This window comes from Lissotriton vulgaris, chromosome 2_1 (assembly GCF_964263255.1).
Source record: "Lissotriton vulgaris chromosome 2_1, aLisVul1.2, whole genome shotgun sequence".
Taxonomy (NCBI): domain Eukaryota; kingdom Metazoa; phylum Chordata; class Amphibia; order Caudata; family Salamandridae; genus Lissotriton; species Lissotriton vulgaris.
In genome coordinates, this window is record NC_141687.1 from 1305187489 (window position 1) to 1305203269 (window position 15781).

The 15781-nt window shown below is 43.9% G+C and overlaps 1 protein-coding gene across 1 annotated transcript in view; it reads left to right on the top strand.

Annotated features, from left to right (window-relative positions):
* Positions 1-15781, top strand: part of SLC15A2 (solute carrier family 15 member 2) — a 483947-nt gene that overhangs the window by 224809 nt on the left and 243357 nt on the right. Inside the window, exons 6-9 of the mRNA XM_086957069.1 lie at positions 596-695; positions 822-912; positions 3441-3518; positions 12445-12527. Coding sequence (XP_086813195.1) covers positions 596-695; positions 822-912; positions 3441-3518; positions 12445-12527 — 352 coding nt within the window. The remainder of the gene's footprint in view (positions 1-595; positions 696-821; positions 913-3440; positions 3519-12444; positions 12528-15781) is intronic.

Genomic DNA, 15781 nt, shown 5'->3' on the forward strand with positions numbered 1-15781 from the left:
ACTCCTCACAAACAATGATGCGTTTCAGGCAACAAGTGCCCTTGTTCACATACGGAGCGCAGTACACCATTTCTTTTTATTATTGCTTGGTGCACACACACCTACATTTCATGTCACGTGATAATAAACAGGGAAAACATACTTTCACTATTTCAATAGCGTGTGATCCATTAACAATGTTGTTAAGATCATTTCATTTTTACCATCTCATTAATCAACAGCAGAAGACATATCAATTCATTAGAGATGCAAATAAATATTTAAAATACTTGCAGAAGTATATAAATGTATAAATAAACAAATATTAAAAATGCCATTATGAATAAATAAGGTATATGCATACATAAAACCATATTATAAATATTTCTTATTTAATGTTTTCTTACTTAATTTATTTGCATGAATGCCAGAATTACATCTTATATATATGTATAAAAAAACTGAAATTCTGATGGTTTGAACAGTTGGCACGGTTTTCTTGTCCATATATTCAGTTTATTAAAGAGTGACAAATCACCTGATATAAGAAATAAAGATACATAAACAAATACATGGGAAAAAAAATTGTCTTGAATAATTTGTGTTCTTTGTGCAGTGGTCTCTCCATGGCTGGGCTGCTTCTGATTGCCTTTGGAACGGGAGGAATTAAACCCTGTGTTGCTGCCTTTGGTGGGGACCAGTTTGAAGAGCAGCATGTAAGATTTACCTTAGCAATTGAATTCACGGTGGCTCACAAGTGTGTTGCCACTTACCTGTTTGGAACTTGAAAAAACCTAATTGTTTTCATGATAATAACATTTTCATCTCTTGCTTTGTTCTAGGTCCATGAAAGAAGCAAGTTTTTTTCCATTTTCTATTTAGCCATAAACTCTGGAAGCTTGATATCCACATTTGTTACTCCTGTCTTGAGAGGTCAGTATTTGGAAATGTTATAACAATAAACTGTTTTCCTAATAATGAATGACTCTAACAGCAGTTATAACTTTTAACAAATCTGTGCTGGGCATTAAAAACAATAAAAAGATACAATTGCATTGAAAAGGTGGTCAAGACCATTTGGTTATGTTGCACAGTTGGATTGGCCAATTCCACGCAGAATCTCAAATCCTCCAGTTGATTTAAACACTCTTGGGCCGATTCACAGAACTAATCTGAGCTAAAATACTAAACTTACTACTTCTGGTATTGACAGAAGGCATTTAGTAGTAGTAAAGTTAGGACTCCAATACGACCTTTAGATGTGTGTCTGTGTAGATCAACACAGAGGATGTTTTTATCACCCAAAAATCAAAAGAAAATCTTGGGCCAATTAAAACTTGCAAAGATAGAATTAGATGTATGTATGATGAAACAACGCAATCATTTAGTTTGCGGTACATTACATCACTGTTTTTACAACACAATTCTTTACAAAGACTTGCGCTGGAGGGTGCTGGACTTAGGAATAGTATGACTTAATGTTTCAACTCCAGCCTACGTAACAGTAGGGAAGGTGTTGGAATAGTAAATCACACTATTCCTCAGTCTAGAGCCCCATCCAGCACAAGTCATTGTAACGACTTGCATTGTAAAAACAGTGTTGTCAATGTATTGCGGTGTTTTGACCACGTTGTAAAGGTTGTTTCCCAAATTAGATGAATAATGCATCAAATAAGTGGGCCAGTTGCTCCATTTTATATTGTCCAATTCTGTTTCCATGATTCTGTTTTATAGAAAAGACCTCAAAGAATCAGATGTAAAAACTGTGGGACTTATTTATGAGAGGCTTGTGCTGCTGGAGAGTCACTTTTTCTGATTCCCCGGCAGTGAAAGCCTTTCAATCATATCTACGAGGTCACACAAAGCCACTCTGAATAGCTTTGAATAAGATTATAGATATGGAGTAAGACAAAGCATAGCAAAGCACTTTGTTGCCTTACTCTGTGCCAGAAAAGCTATCCATGATATTTGCTGTGGGTTTTCCCAAGCAAAACACAAGGGGTTTAACGCTGCTGCAGTATTTAATTAATCATGTAAACACGAGGAAGCGCCAAAAACGTATGCCTCCTAGAGCTGGCATAACAAGGAGAAATAGTTTTATTTCTGTTTGGTTATTTCTCTTTCGATGTGTGCTGTATTCTGCAACACACATAGAAAATGGGAAATGCCTCTTGGTATGTTTTGTGCAGAAATGCACCCCTTCCTTTACAGAAACAATCCCACTTGTAACAGGCACCTACATTGGCGTCAGGCTGCCAAAACGGTGCCAACGCAGGTAGAAAGGACAGGTATTCACCGAATTGCTTAAATAAAGTGCATTTTTGCCCTTTCACTTTGGCGGAGAGCAGCACAGCAAGGTGCCTTACTGCAGTGCCCTGTGCAAAAATTCCATAAATGAGGCCCTGTGATAGCAATTTACAGTGCAAGTGAGTTTGGAAGACTTCATTTTAGCCAGCTATGTTCACTCTAGTCTAGTTGTCAAGTTCTAATTTTGATCTGCTAGAAGCGAAACTGGCTAGCCTTCATTCACTATATTCAAAGACCTGCCCAAGCAAAAGTTTTATTTGGCATTTGTAATGGTCCAACACTTCAGTGACATATAGTCAATGTCAATGTCTATGGATTAAAAATATTCTGCCCTATATTTCACTGCATTTAAGTCAGTGTTCAACATTCCATAGCTAAGGGTGGTGTTCCCAAGTTCCCTTATGAACACAAGAGCGCATCTAAAAGATTTGTGGTGAAATACAAACACACAGCAAGCATGCACACACACACGTACGCACGTATACACACAGGCACACACAAGCACACACACACACCATACACCATACAAAATAGAAAGTGGGGGAGCGCAGATATAAATACGTTTGTGAATGACTTTTATAAGTGTGTTTTCTACAAGGTAGGTACAGCAGATGGAAAAGAAGTTGATGTTCTACTGCAGTCTGTCTGGCTTGACAAACAGTTGTGTCGTGGTGTTTGTGTCAAGGCTGATGATGGAAAGCCACTTGGCTATTCCTGTGGTGAACACATTTAGATTTTACACATAAATCAACAATAATCAAATGTAATAAGGCTCAGATTGAATCCAAACTCTTTTTTAAAATGAACTTCTTCTCAGCTTATTTTTCCCCACCAATGGATTGCCACTCCAAAATTGTGCACAAAATGTGCACTACGTTTTTTGCAGTTGACAATCAGAAAGGCGTGGTTAAACAGTGCTCGTCCCTACTTGGCCATGGTTTCACCGTGAACTTATAAAATAGAATTGTGTTATCTAAAATATGTATGTTTTAAAGGAATTTGATCTGAGATTATGAATAAATTGTTAAAAAATATATAAAACTCCAGAAAATATCATAAGCAAATAATATAAGCTTAACCTCTGTCTGCTGACCTTGTGGGATGCTGCAATACTTTGGTAAGAATGCATGAATGTTGTTTTCTTTTATCCCTAGGAGACGTTAAATGCTTTGGAGGAGATTGCTATGCCCTGGCCTTTGGTGTCCCAGCAGCATTGATGGTGGTGGCCCTCGGTAAGAACACTCCTGTTTCTGATCTAAGTGTGTATTCACAAGCAAGTCCAGCAAGGGAGCACACAGGAGGGGATGATGAACTGAAAACTCTTATTTGTGTGATGGTTAGTCACAATAAGCAAAATCCAACCAATTGCAGCACTAATGAGCAACACATGGCCATCAAACAAAGCCTTTCAGTGAATTGTTGGTGCTTTGTAATGATATGCATTAAGCCATGGAAAAGCAAGAAACTGTGTGCCCCACCAATTGCATTTCCCAGAAGGCTGCGGGAAAAAGAAATGCCTCATGGCCTGGATCCACCTTCCTTCACACCTTCATGAATGTTTTGAAGAATGTTTCAATTGGCAGCAGAAAGAAACAAAAAACATAAATGTCCCACAACTGGTGATAGCACACATCTACCAGTTCAGTCTGCCCTTCAGAAAGCAAGTGCAGTTGCTCCCATAGTTCAAATATAATTAATTCATATAAGTCACAGTTATTTGGCCAGCAACATAGAAAAATGGTTCCCAATTTAAACGTAATTATTAATTCACCTGGACGGTGTGAATTACGTTCTCAACACCTGCAACTGAAAGTGTGTTTGAATCACTCACAAAATATGACTCATAAGGGCATATGTACAAGCCCCTATCGCCACCACAACTTCACTTTTACAGATGTTGTGGTGATGATAGGGGCTGCTCCTTATGTACAATGCAGTGTTAAGCCACTTAACGTGGCTTAACTCTGCCTTGTGCATAAGCCCCTGGGTGTTGCGGTGGGCGCACCACCGCAACACCCATTCAATTTGATGCTGCCCCCTATGTACAAGGATTGTGTACATAGGAGGCAGTTCTATAATTAGGACCAGTTAAATCCTGTTCTTAAGTTGACGAAACGAGGAGAAATGCATTATTTCTCCTCGTTTTTGCTTTTTTCCATGTGTGCTGACTTGCGCAGCACACATGGAAAAAGCAAAATGCCATGGTTTGTTCATGTACGGGAAGGTGTACCTTCTAGTACATAAACAAACCTTAAAAAAATGCAATTTTGTCACTCTATTGTGTGCCGCATGACGCAGCACACATGAAAGTGACAGAATGGCGTTTTAGGATTGTTTATGTGCAGGAAGGGACAACTTCCTACACATACACAATCCTCCCCTGCATGCAGACTCCCTTGCACTATGGTGCAAGGGTGCCTGAGTTGGCGCTAAGTTGCTAAACTTAGCACCATAGCAGGGGGAAACGCAAGGCTGCTACTATCAAGCACAGAAAAGTCTGCCCCCCCTAAATTTATACAAGTGGCTCAAACAGACTCCAAAATTTATAATTAGCAGAATTGAGCTCACTCACGTGCACCACCAGACCACATAATCAACAGAACAACATATTAGAAATATATAAAGATTTTTTATTTATTTGTTAAGTTCATCACAAAATAGATAATTTCATAATCAAAAGAAGGATAATTACAATCACTAAATCAAAATGAAAAGGCCCCACACAACCCAAAAGATTTTTCATTCAATCAGAAACACTTAAATACATTCTCTTCTTACTCTCAAACCACATACCAGCACACATACCCATATATCCATCAAACAATTCATCACTCATCTTTGTCGAGATTTCAGATGTAGCACATTTTCACTGTCCTGTATCGTCTTCCCAGTAGGGAACTGGGGACCAGATAGCGTAATTGCAGGACAGGATAGAACAACGCCAACTCGCGTTTCGGTGCCGTGCCAGATCTACAGCCACACCTTCCTCAGGGCATTCAACAGTGGGTAATGGGGGGGGGGCAGGATAGTATCAGAACAGCAAACAATCTGTAATAAGCAAAAAACATATTTTTACAGTCATACAGGTCAATCCCAACTAATAATTTTTATACAGATACAATTATTGTTAAGTATATGCATCATAGATACGACATTTAAAGCGCATAATTTCATTCATAGGTTAGACCTTTTATCTGACAGTGCAAAAATGAGCTCAAAAACTGCAAAAAGCCTAAAAGCAATAAATAAATATATATCAAGACAACATATACAGGAATCCCTAGGCAGAACATCAATGCATAAACAACAATTCAACAGACAGACAATATTTCATACTTTCTTCTCAACAACAAGAAAGGAAATGAGCAATAGAAGGAGCTACTGTTCACAAAAGGCTCTCCTGGATTTTTTTGGAACAGATCTAAAAGTAGATGCAGATGGGATTTCCTCAAACATATGATAAGATGGACCCACCCACACACTCAAGACAAAAGGCCCTGGATTCTTACTTAAGCGCGACACCGTCGTCGCATTCAAAAAAGATCCCACATTATACAAGTATTCAAATCAATATTCACAATGAGGACTCCAAGGCTGCAACAGCTGGCACTAAGAGGCTCGTAGTCCTTCTATATTGGGATCAAAAGAAACCAGGTAAGGACTGGCAAATTACCTGATGAAGACTTCAAAAGAGGTCCTATAGAGCGCCTAAGATAAGTAGCCTATTCAAGGTTAAACTTACCAAACAGGCGTCACTATATGTCGCAAATGATGGGTAGAGTTCCGTAAACAGTGTAGTGAGCAAAAGCTTTTCAGACTTGACAAAGTTTCAAGTGTCCTCCATACGCGAGTCTGGGTTTTTTGGGGGCAAAAAGGATGATAGAATAAGACCGCTTTCATAATCAATCAAATCATGACTTACTAAAACAAGCATTTACAATGCAATGGTTTCGCTTTTGGAAAAGTTAGAGCTATTGGCATTGTAAATGACAAAATTTGTATTTATGTGTTGGTTTTGAAAACAGATAAATAAATGGCATTGTCATTTACATTGCCATTAGCTTAATCTCTGCAGTCACTCTGCACTCCCTAGTCACTCTGCACTCCCTAGCACTCCCTAGTCACTCTGCACTCCCTAGCATTCTGCAGTCACTCTGTACTCCCTAGTCACTCTGCATTCCCTAGCACTCTGCAGTCACTCTGCACTCCCTAGCATTCTGCAGTCTCTGCCTCTCCTTCCGCCCGAGTCCCGGCGCCCAAGCAGGTTTGTGCACTCTTATGCAAGTCAATCAAAGGCAGGGTTCCCACGTGACGTCACCGATCATAGCAACTGCAAACACTGAGTTTGGAGGCACAAATTTACACAACGATGCAATCTCACGAGTGGCTCTGTGCTTCAGCGGGCCTCCCATGTTACAATAAGACACATTCTGGGAGTTGTAGCCCTCGTTTAACATCAAATGATCTACAGTAATTAAAACACTCCAAAACAATAATTTCTAAAAGAAAACTCCAGGACTGGAAAATAAAGGGCTTGTGATATGGGGTGATATGGTAACGTTAGCCAGGGATCAATAGCTCAAACTCAGGTAAATGTGAGACCTATTGCATTGAAAATGCTTGTTGTTTTTGCTTCTCAATACCTGGCATTAGTTTGTGGGAGGCCTAATGGTAGGAGATTCATGGCCAGCCTGTGGTGGGGTGGGCCTGTGGTTAGCAGCGAAACTACAGGTTAACTTGGCATCTTACTATTGACTATATATTTGAACATTGTGGGGATGTTTGAGATTTGATTCTTGGCAGGGGCCAGTGGATAGGCGCATAGCGGCTGTTTCTGACCCTCTAAGTAGCTGGTAGCACCATCGTGTGGCCCCTGGGGGTGAGAGTGGTGCGGTCTGCACCAGGGAACCAAGCTATAACCCTGCTGCCAAGGCTCATCTCTCTGAAGGGTGCAAGGGGTCCTTCAGGAGATACCTCTGGCATGCTTATTTAGATTTACATCTTAGCGGCCTTGCTCCTCCCTCGAGGGAGTTGGTTAGGCAAGATTTTGGGAGGCCTTCACAATCACGTGCAGGCCCTGAAATGGATGAGAGGTGCAAGGAGCATCTGAAGAGGAGCCAGACAATGAGATTTCAAACGTATTAGGCATTGACGCTAGTCAGGAACTGCACACGCCTAGCTGTCTCTGTAAGGAACATTCCAAAATGGTGTCATTAATAAATACGTTGTGAAGTTATTTATGAGTGCGTTTTATTCCACTGTATAATGTGCAAAATAATATGGCATCAGATATTTAACCTCAAAGTTGTGGCCTCAGCTCCTTCTGTTGATTGTCCTTGCTCGGGGTCCCCTCTTGTGCGTAATGGTTCACCCCACATGGAGACACATCTGGTAGGAGCGGGCCACGTGGCAACGGCGGGGCAGAATAGTAATGGCGGGCGGGCGTAGGGGTAAAAGCTCCTCCTTTTATTCAAGAGGGTAGAGCCCAACTAAAAGGTGGCTTTCTGGGGAATATGGGGCAAGAGTTAGGCAACCTCCCTTCATTTTGACCCACTGCCTCCTTCCTGCCTGCACTCGCCTCAGGAGCAACAGGGACCTGTGTGATATTCGGAAAGAGGAAAGCGCAGCATTTATCTATTTTGCACTTTCCCAATATCATGTCTTCTTTTCCAAGCAGTTTCTGATGGATTGAACGAGAACTGCAGAGAATGAAAAAATAATCTTTCATCTGCCCTGGACTGGATCAGAAGAGAAATGGGCAGAGACAGCTGCGGCTAAAGCTCGCACCAGCCTCCCAGTCCATATCAGTTTAGACTCTCATACCTCGTGACCCGCACCCACCCCCGGCAGAGCTTGTTTCCTCGGGATTAGCTAGGGCTAATTGCCCCTCAGGCATTTAGCACCTCGTCTGTGGGAAGTGAGAAGCGGCTGCTACAAGAGGGGTTGGGCCGATGGTGAAGGGGGCAGAGAGTGTAGCAGAGGCAACCACGCAGGTGTGCCGCCCCCACCCCATCACTCCAGGCATTCTCACTTTTAGGTCCCCCCTGGACCTCAGCGATCTATATTTTTCTCAGCTATCTGTGTCGCTATGTATTCATCTATATGCACCCATTAACCCACCTATTTCTCAATCTGGCTTGATTTTTTCCTAAGTATCGCATCTGCAATAATACCGAAATAAAATGCAGAAAAAAAGAAAATGCACATAATTGTATTTAAAAAATCATGCAACCCCCTCTCATGTGGTTTGTGCGGTTGGAGACAGACCCTGTTAACACGCTCATATGCAAATGTGACCATTCAAACACGCTCTCTCAGGCGGGGGTCGCCGTGTTCCTTGACCCATGCATTAGTGCTACTGATGGCGACGTTAATGAAGAAATGATCGCTAATTACAGGCTGAGAAACCAGCACCTCCTCGGATCTCCATCCAAACCCAACAGAGAAGCGTGCCCATCCTTCACTGGTGCCTTTAGCTCCTTGAGGGGCCTGTGGAGTGGCGAGGAGCTGGGGCCTCTACTTGGCCAGGGTTGAGTCCCTGCCGCTGCTGGACGAGAGGGACGAAGGAGGGAAGCAGATTGTAGTCCCTATTAAAAAAAAAGGACACTAGAAGGCTTGCAGAACAGCGAAACCTCCATGTTGGACAGCTGTAAAAACATGTTGACAAGTCGTCATAGAACTTCTGGGAGAGGAGGGGGAGGGGTTGAGGCGTCCGTATTAAATACACAGAGCAGCGAAGGCGACCACTCAGAGACGGGAGTGGTGCGTGGAGGGGACAGGGCTACACTCACACAGGGTTGGGGGTGAGGTAAACAGACAGAGCGTAGGGAAGATTTGGACGTCTACACAGGACATGGTCGTGTTAGGTAGATTATTCATGTGTAGAATGAGCACTTACTAGGCAACTCGCTCTCCGTCTCTTTCCACAGACAATCCACAGCTGTCTCTCACCCACTCTCATTACCTCTCTTCACCACACACTTCCATTCTGGCATATAGACACTATCACAAGCAGACACCCTCTCTGTTTAACACACACATGCTCTCCCAACCCACCATTTCTCTCTCAAAGAAACTATCGGTTTCACACACACTTCACATTTTACAAACTATTCCACACAGTAAATCCCTCCCTTACACACACAGTTATAACTTTGTTTTTCTGTCAGACAGACACATTGCTTCTTCCACTCTCTCTATCAAGAATAGACTGCTGGTCACTCTCACATTCTTGCTGTCTCTTTTTCTGTCTCTCTCACAATCTATCTCTCACGCACATGGCCAGCCTCTGTTCCTTCAGACACACACGCTCCAGCAGTGTCAGTTGCGCACCTTGTGCTCTGCGCACCCCTCCCACAGATCACGCTCTCGGGCTAGAGGACTTAGGAGGAGAGGGGTGCAGCCTGCCTGCCGCCCCACCAGGGAATGAGGGCAGCATATGCTTCCCGCAGTTGGGCTACCCGCAGTACCTGAGCGCCTGCCCAGGAGCAGTCTACGCGACAGGGGAGTGCCAGGGACTCCTGGCTGCAGCCGCCACCGCAGCATCGGGAGCCCGGGCGGGTGGAGGCAGCGAGCTGGGAGCCAGCAGCCCGGCTGCCCTCACCGCCTCGGTGCTGGGCATGTATAACGCTCACGTGCCCTACAGGGCCGCCCCCAACTACAGCGCCTTCCTGCCTTACACCACCGAGCTGGCGCTCTTCTCGCAGATGGTAAGTGTGGGCACGGGGGCAAAGGAACGGCAGAGAGTGCAGGCAAGGCAGAGGGAAGGGAGAGGAATCCCGACTACAAAGGGAACGGGCTGAGAAGGAACGAAAAGAGCCGGGGAGTAGGAAACACACCCGGGAGTGCCTTCACCTCAATTTCATGCTCTGCTCTGACTTATTCAAAAGGCGGCGGGTGTGGCATAGAGGTGCGGGTCGGCTGGCTTTCAAGCTGCGCTGCCAAAAACGTGCCTGTTGTCGCCCAGTGCAGCGTCTGGCGCAGGACAAGCGGCAGTCGAAGGAAGGTGTACGGGCTGCATTTTGGGGAGCACAGCTGTCATCAGAGGCTGTGGTATGTGCATGCGTGTGGAATACAATGAGCCTGTACACCCATTGCAAAACCGAAAGCGATCTCTTTTTAAACCAGTGCTAGACTGCTCTCCGTGAAGAATATCGAGGGGGGGGAGGGGGGTGGAACGGACAGCGGGAGGGGGGGCGGGAAGAAAAGAATTAAAAACAAGAAACAACGGCACAAACAGGGGGGCAGAGGCTTACCTCATGGCCTCGGTAGACGCTGCTCGTAAAGCACAGCGTCCTGTAGGGATTCGGGGGCGTGCTCTCCCCTTCCCATTGGCTGGAAGGTAAAATTCCAGCCAATGGGAAGAGGAGAGGGTGAGACTTAAAAAAAGACCCAGAAACGCCCCCGAATCGCGTCAAGGCGGGCCCTGAACTCAGTGACACTCCTCTCCTCCAATGGCTGGCCAGCATTTACGGGGCCTCAAAAAATCAAACAACTCACACAATATGACTCATAGGGGCATATGTACAAGCCCCTATCGCCACCACAACTTCACTTTTACAGATGTTGTGGTGATGATAGGGGCTGCTCCTTTTGTACAAGGCAGTGTTAAGCCACTTAACGTGACTTAACTCGGCCGTGTACATAAGGCCCCTGGGTGTTGTGGTGGGCGCACCACCGCAACACCCATTCAATTTGACGCTGATCCCTATGTACAAGGATTGTGTACATAGGAGGCAGCTCCATAATTAGGACCAGGTAAATCCTGTTCTTAAGTTGGCAAAACGAGGAGAAATGCATTATTTCTCCTTGTTTTTGCTTTTTTCCATGTGTGCTGCCATGCCCAGCACACATGGAAAAAGCAAAATGCCATGGTTTGTTTATGTACGGGAAGGTGTACCTTCCAGTACATAAAGAAACCTTAAAAAATGCAATTTTGCACTCTTGTGTGTGCCGCTTGATGCAGCACACATGAAAGGGACAGAATGGCAATTTAGGATTGTTTATGTGCAGGAAGGGACACCTTCCTACACATACACAATCCTCCCCTGCATGCAGACTCCCTTGCACTATGGTGCAAGGGTGCCTGCGTTGGCGCTAAGTTGCTAAACTTAGCACCATAGCAGCGGGGAAACGCAAGGCTGCACAACATTCTTGTAAATATGGTGCAGCCTTGTGTTTCAGAAGGGGCGGAGTGCGGCGTTAATCCAAGTAGTCTAACGCCGCGTTCCGCCACTTCCTCGTACATATCCCCCATAATGTTCTACTACTCAAAAGGGCATGGTTGTATATGTGCTGAATTCCGAACCTTATTTTTTTTTTTTATGGAGGTGTCTATGTAAATGGAGATGGCAGGTGCAGCCTTGTTCATACACCAAGACCCAGAGCTCAATTGACAAAAGTTGTTCCTCGTGTAAGATTACATTTTGTGGTTCTGCATCCTGATTTCTAGAATTTGGATTACATGAATTTTGAAGCACGAAATGCAATTGCGACAGTTTAAAATCGGCACGCAAGTGGATTTTGTATTATTGTCTTGAAAATCCACAAACACATACTTACAAATATTTTCAACATTTTTTAGGCGGTTCTCACTGTGGAAAAAGCAGGTAAAATTACAGGTATTAAAGAAGAAGTAAGTGCTATGCGGGGGTGGGCGGGAGTGCCATATTTAATAGGGGTATAGGGTAAGAGATTTATCCATGGCAAAAATTATTGCGTAGAAAAAATGTTGATAGTACAAATGCACACTTTACCAAGATTTGTTTATGCAGGTTTTCCACGTAGTGCAAGTCCCTATCAGAGAATTGTGTGAGGTAGTAGTATTCCTAGAACTCTAGAAATGTTGTAGATTTACAGGAGTATCTCTAGCATTCTTTGTGGAACAACAATATTTAAGAAATGTACTCCAAATGTAGGAGAAAGAATATGGCAGCATATTTCCAACTATTTCAAGTTGTGTTTTGCAGACTGGTTCTATGGTTGCAGATTATATATTGGCTCCTTGGTATGGCGTCTGAAAGCAGAAAAAAGAGCAGAACTCGTTTTGAAGCATAAAAATTAGTGATATATTTTTTAACTCATTGGTAATTAACATGACTTTAGTCCTCTGATTATATCTGCTGAGGTTAAAATAACCTTTATATTCCATCCCTGTAGTTGTGTTTATTGGCGGAAGCGTAATGTACAAAAAAAATCCACCACAAGGAAACATATTGGTTGATGTTTGCAAGTGCATTGGGGTGAGTATGGTGTCTTACATGCTTTCATTTTGTGTTATGATGGTATGGATGTGTGGTCAGTGCCAACAGTTTCAAATAGCCCAATACATTTTGCGCCAAAAAGACCAAAGGTGGGTGTTTAGACTATGCGCACAAACCAGGGACATTATGAAAAATGTGAATTCTTTTCAATGTACTCCGCATTGGTAGACAAATCTTATCATCATGTGATCTTAATAATTGGAGCCTCTGGAATTATTTGGGGTATATTCTGTATATGTATGTCTCATGGGCTTTATCTATCACAATCTCTTCTAAAATGGTCCCATGGATAAACAAAGGATTTGTGGCTTCTTTCAGTCATGTGCATAAATCACAATCTAAGACTGAATCCTGATATTGAAGTAGGCCACAGACTTGTTTACTACAGACGTATCGTTCCATACCACACCCCACTACAGACAAGAAAAAAGGATTGTTTTGTATTTCGCCAAGGTTTATGATAACTGAGACTTCCAAATAATTAATAGGGTGGTGGTAGCCACACCAACATATTGTTCTCTATCACACTCTCCATGGTTGGTAGATTCAATATTGGGGACCATGGGCACCATAAGTCTTCACAATAGATCTTTACCCTGTATCAATGGAGGACGTAGACTCTTTTGTTTTTAGTGTTTATGGAACACTGAGGGTAACTTAGAGGATGCATCTCATCTCCCTTATGTGTTTATCATCATGTCCAGCTTCAATGCATGCCAGAGTAATTTAAAATGTGGGGTTTTTCCTGCAGAATGTGACGAGGAACCCATGAGTCTCCCATATATCCCAGACAAATTAATTGACCTGCCGGCAAATGGGGTCCCCTGAATGGGTTAGGGAGCCCCTCAAGGGCTGGACCCCCCCACCCCGCAAGGGCTTCTGGTACTTGAGCTACACCCTTGATGCAGAATGCTGAATGGGTGATAAATTTGCGTGATAGATTTCATGATGTAGAATGTTCAGTTAATGGTTGCTAGCTGAGAAATAAAGATTTATAATACCAAGCTCCATGTGTGGCTCGATCATTTGCATGTGCAAAGGAGGATGCAACAACTGGCAATGAGATAGTGTATTGCTTAAACCCCTTGATCTGAAGAACCGAGAGGGCTCTCCCTTTCTTTGCCATGTTCCAGCAAACTGCTCTTGCGTGCCAGGTGTGCCTCAGTCGAAGTGAATATCAGCAGTTGGTGTATGTGGAGTCGAAGCGGCACTCCAGCCAATGAACGGGAAGGCTTTCCAGAAAGTTTGTTTGTCATCAGTTAGAAACCTGCTGATAAAGTCTAGACAAGAGGTACTGCACCACAGCGGGGCAACCAGGTACCGAGAAGCAGTAAAGGCTGTGAAAGCATCTTGCAAGGAAGTGCTAAAAACAGCGACATTTCTGACAACAAGAAATGCTAAGGGCAGTAACAACCAGGTACAGGAATGTGCAACGAGCGGCGACAGCGAGGTGCAAGAGAACGCTGTGAGCAGAAGCAGGTGAATGCAGAGAAACAGAGGTGGCAATAACCAGATAAAGAATTGTAATGGCTGGATTTTCTGAGTAGGTGGGATCAGCCCCCAGGGGCCCCTCCAACCCAGCCAGAACGTACTCACCTTCCGTCCCCAGGACCACCTATATCCAGGCACCTGGTACCTACCTGAGGATGGGGAACTCGCAATATACAAGCTCATATTATTAAGAACACCACTAAATCTATAGGGATACTAAGAATACTCACTGATTACTAGGGATATCCATACCCTACACCACACTTATTCACATCAGTTGGCCTCGCGGTCACCCCGACCCAGACCGTTCTACCCTAGGGCAGATCTGACACACAATCCGGTGTGTCTACACACGGGCCTGCAGAACCCAATGCTCCCTTTTCCAAATTGTTCGCGATCCTGCGAAACTACACACTAGTTCAACCACCTAGTGCTCTCATTTACTCAAGCCACAATCCAGTGGGTATACACACTGGTCTCCCACCCAGTGTTCTCATTAACGCCACATATCAACGACGACCACATTCCTATGAACACCTATACATATATATATATATATTGGGATATTATCTCAGCTGTCTACTCGGGATGAAACTACAATAATATTATAGGATGGTGTACTAACTTAGTCCCTTGGTTGCAAGTCTCCTCTCTCCCTCACTATTACTTACCTGATCAGGGGTAGCATCTGTTCAAACAGCAATACTTACCAGGAAAGATTATTCTTACGGTATGAGGACAAAGATATACACACTATGTGACTGAGTTCATTTCTTGATTTAAGCGCTCCTACCCCCCTCTTATCCATCAGTGGCTCAACAGCAACTGGCTTGAAGCCAGGATAACTTTATCATAAAAGAACTCATGCACACTAATTCACTAATTAATGGGGTCATTTATTATTAGTACAGCACAGATCTGACAAAGACTATAGGTAGAACACACCGCTTGAAAGAGAAGAATTACACATAACAGGAACACTCCGCTGAAAGGGAAAAGATTGGACATAAAGTGTAAATGTAACTAATTCAGACTACCTCACCTATTAGAAGGAAGATTTCTCTCTCTGCCTCTGGTGGGATTAGGGCTCTCTCTCTGCCTCTGGTGGGATTAGGGCTCTCTCTGTCTCTCCCTCCTTCACCACATCACCACGCCTCTGGTTCAGTTGCTCCAGCTGACAGCCTTCACTGCTTTCTCTCTCCTCATCTTCAGCAATCGTCTGCCTTCTTTCTCCATTCAAGAACTGCACTCTATTCTGCAGCTCCCAGCAGACATCCTCTCTCTCTCTGCAAGCTATTCGGAGCCCCAAGTTGTTCTGGGCTCCCAGCAGTCCTGTGCTCCAAGCTGTTCTGAGCACCACGCTGAACTGCACACCACGCTGCAATGACTTCCAAAACTGAACTGACCACTCCTCCTCTCCTGTAGCTCGCTATTATGGATTCCTCTCCCCTCATGGAAATTTCCACCGGAGGGCTGTCTCCTACCGAATTCCTGTGCCAGCTCCCAGGCTTCCACGCAACCGCAGTGGCCATCTGCTTGTTACGTCTGGGCCCAAGAGAAAAACACATTTCTCGGATAAGAAGCAGTCCTAACTGGATTTTCCCTCTAGCACAACAGCCTTAACTGAAAACATTGCCTTTGCCCTAAAAAGCCTCTCTGCTTCCATCAAGATGGAGTCTCTCTAGCTTTAGGCCTGTAGACCTGAAAGGGGTGAAATGCTCCTTAGCTCTGTCAGAATACCT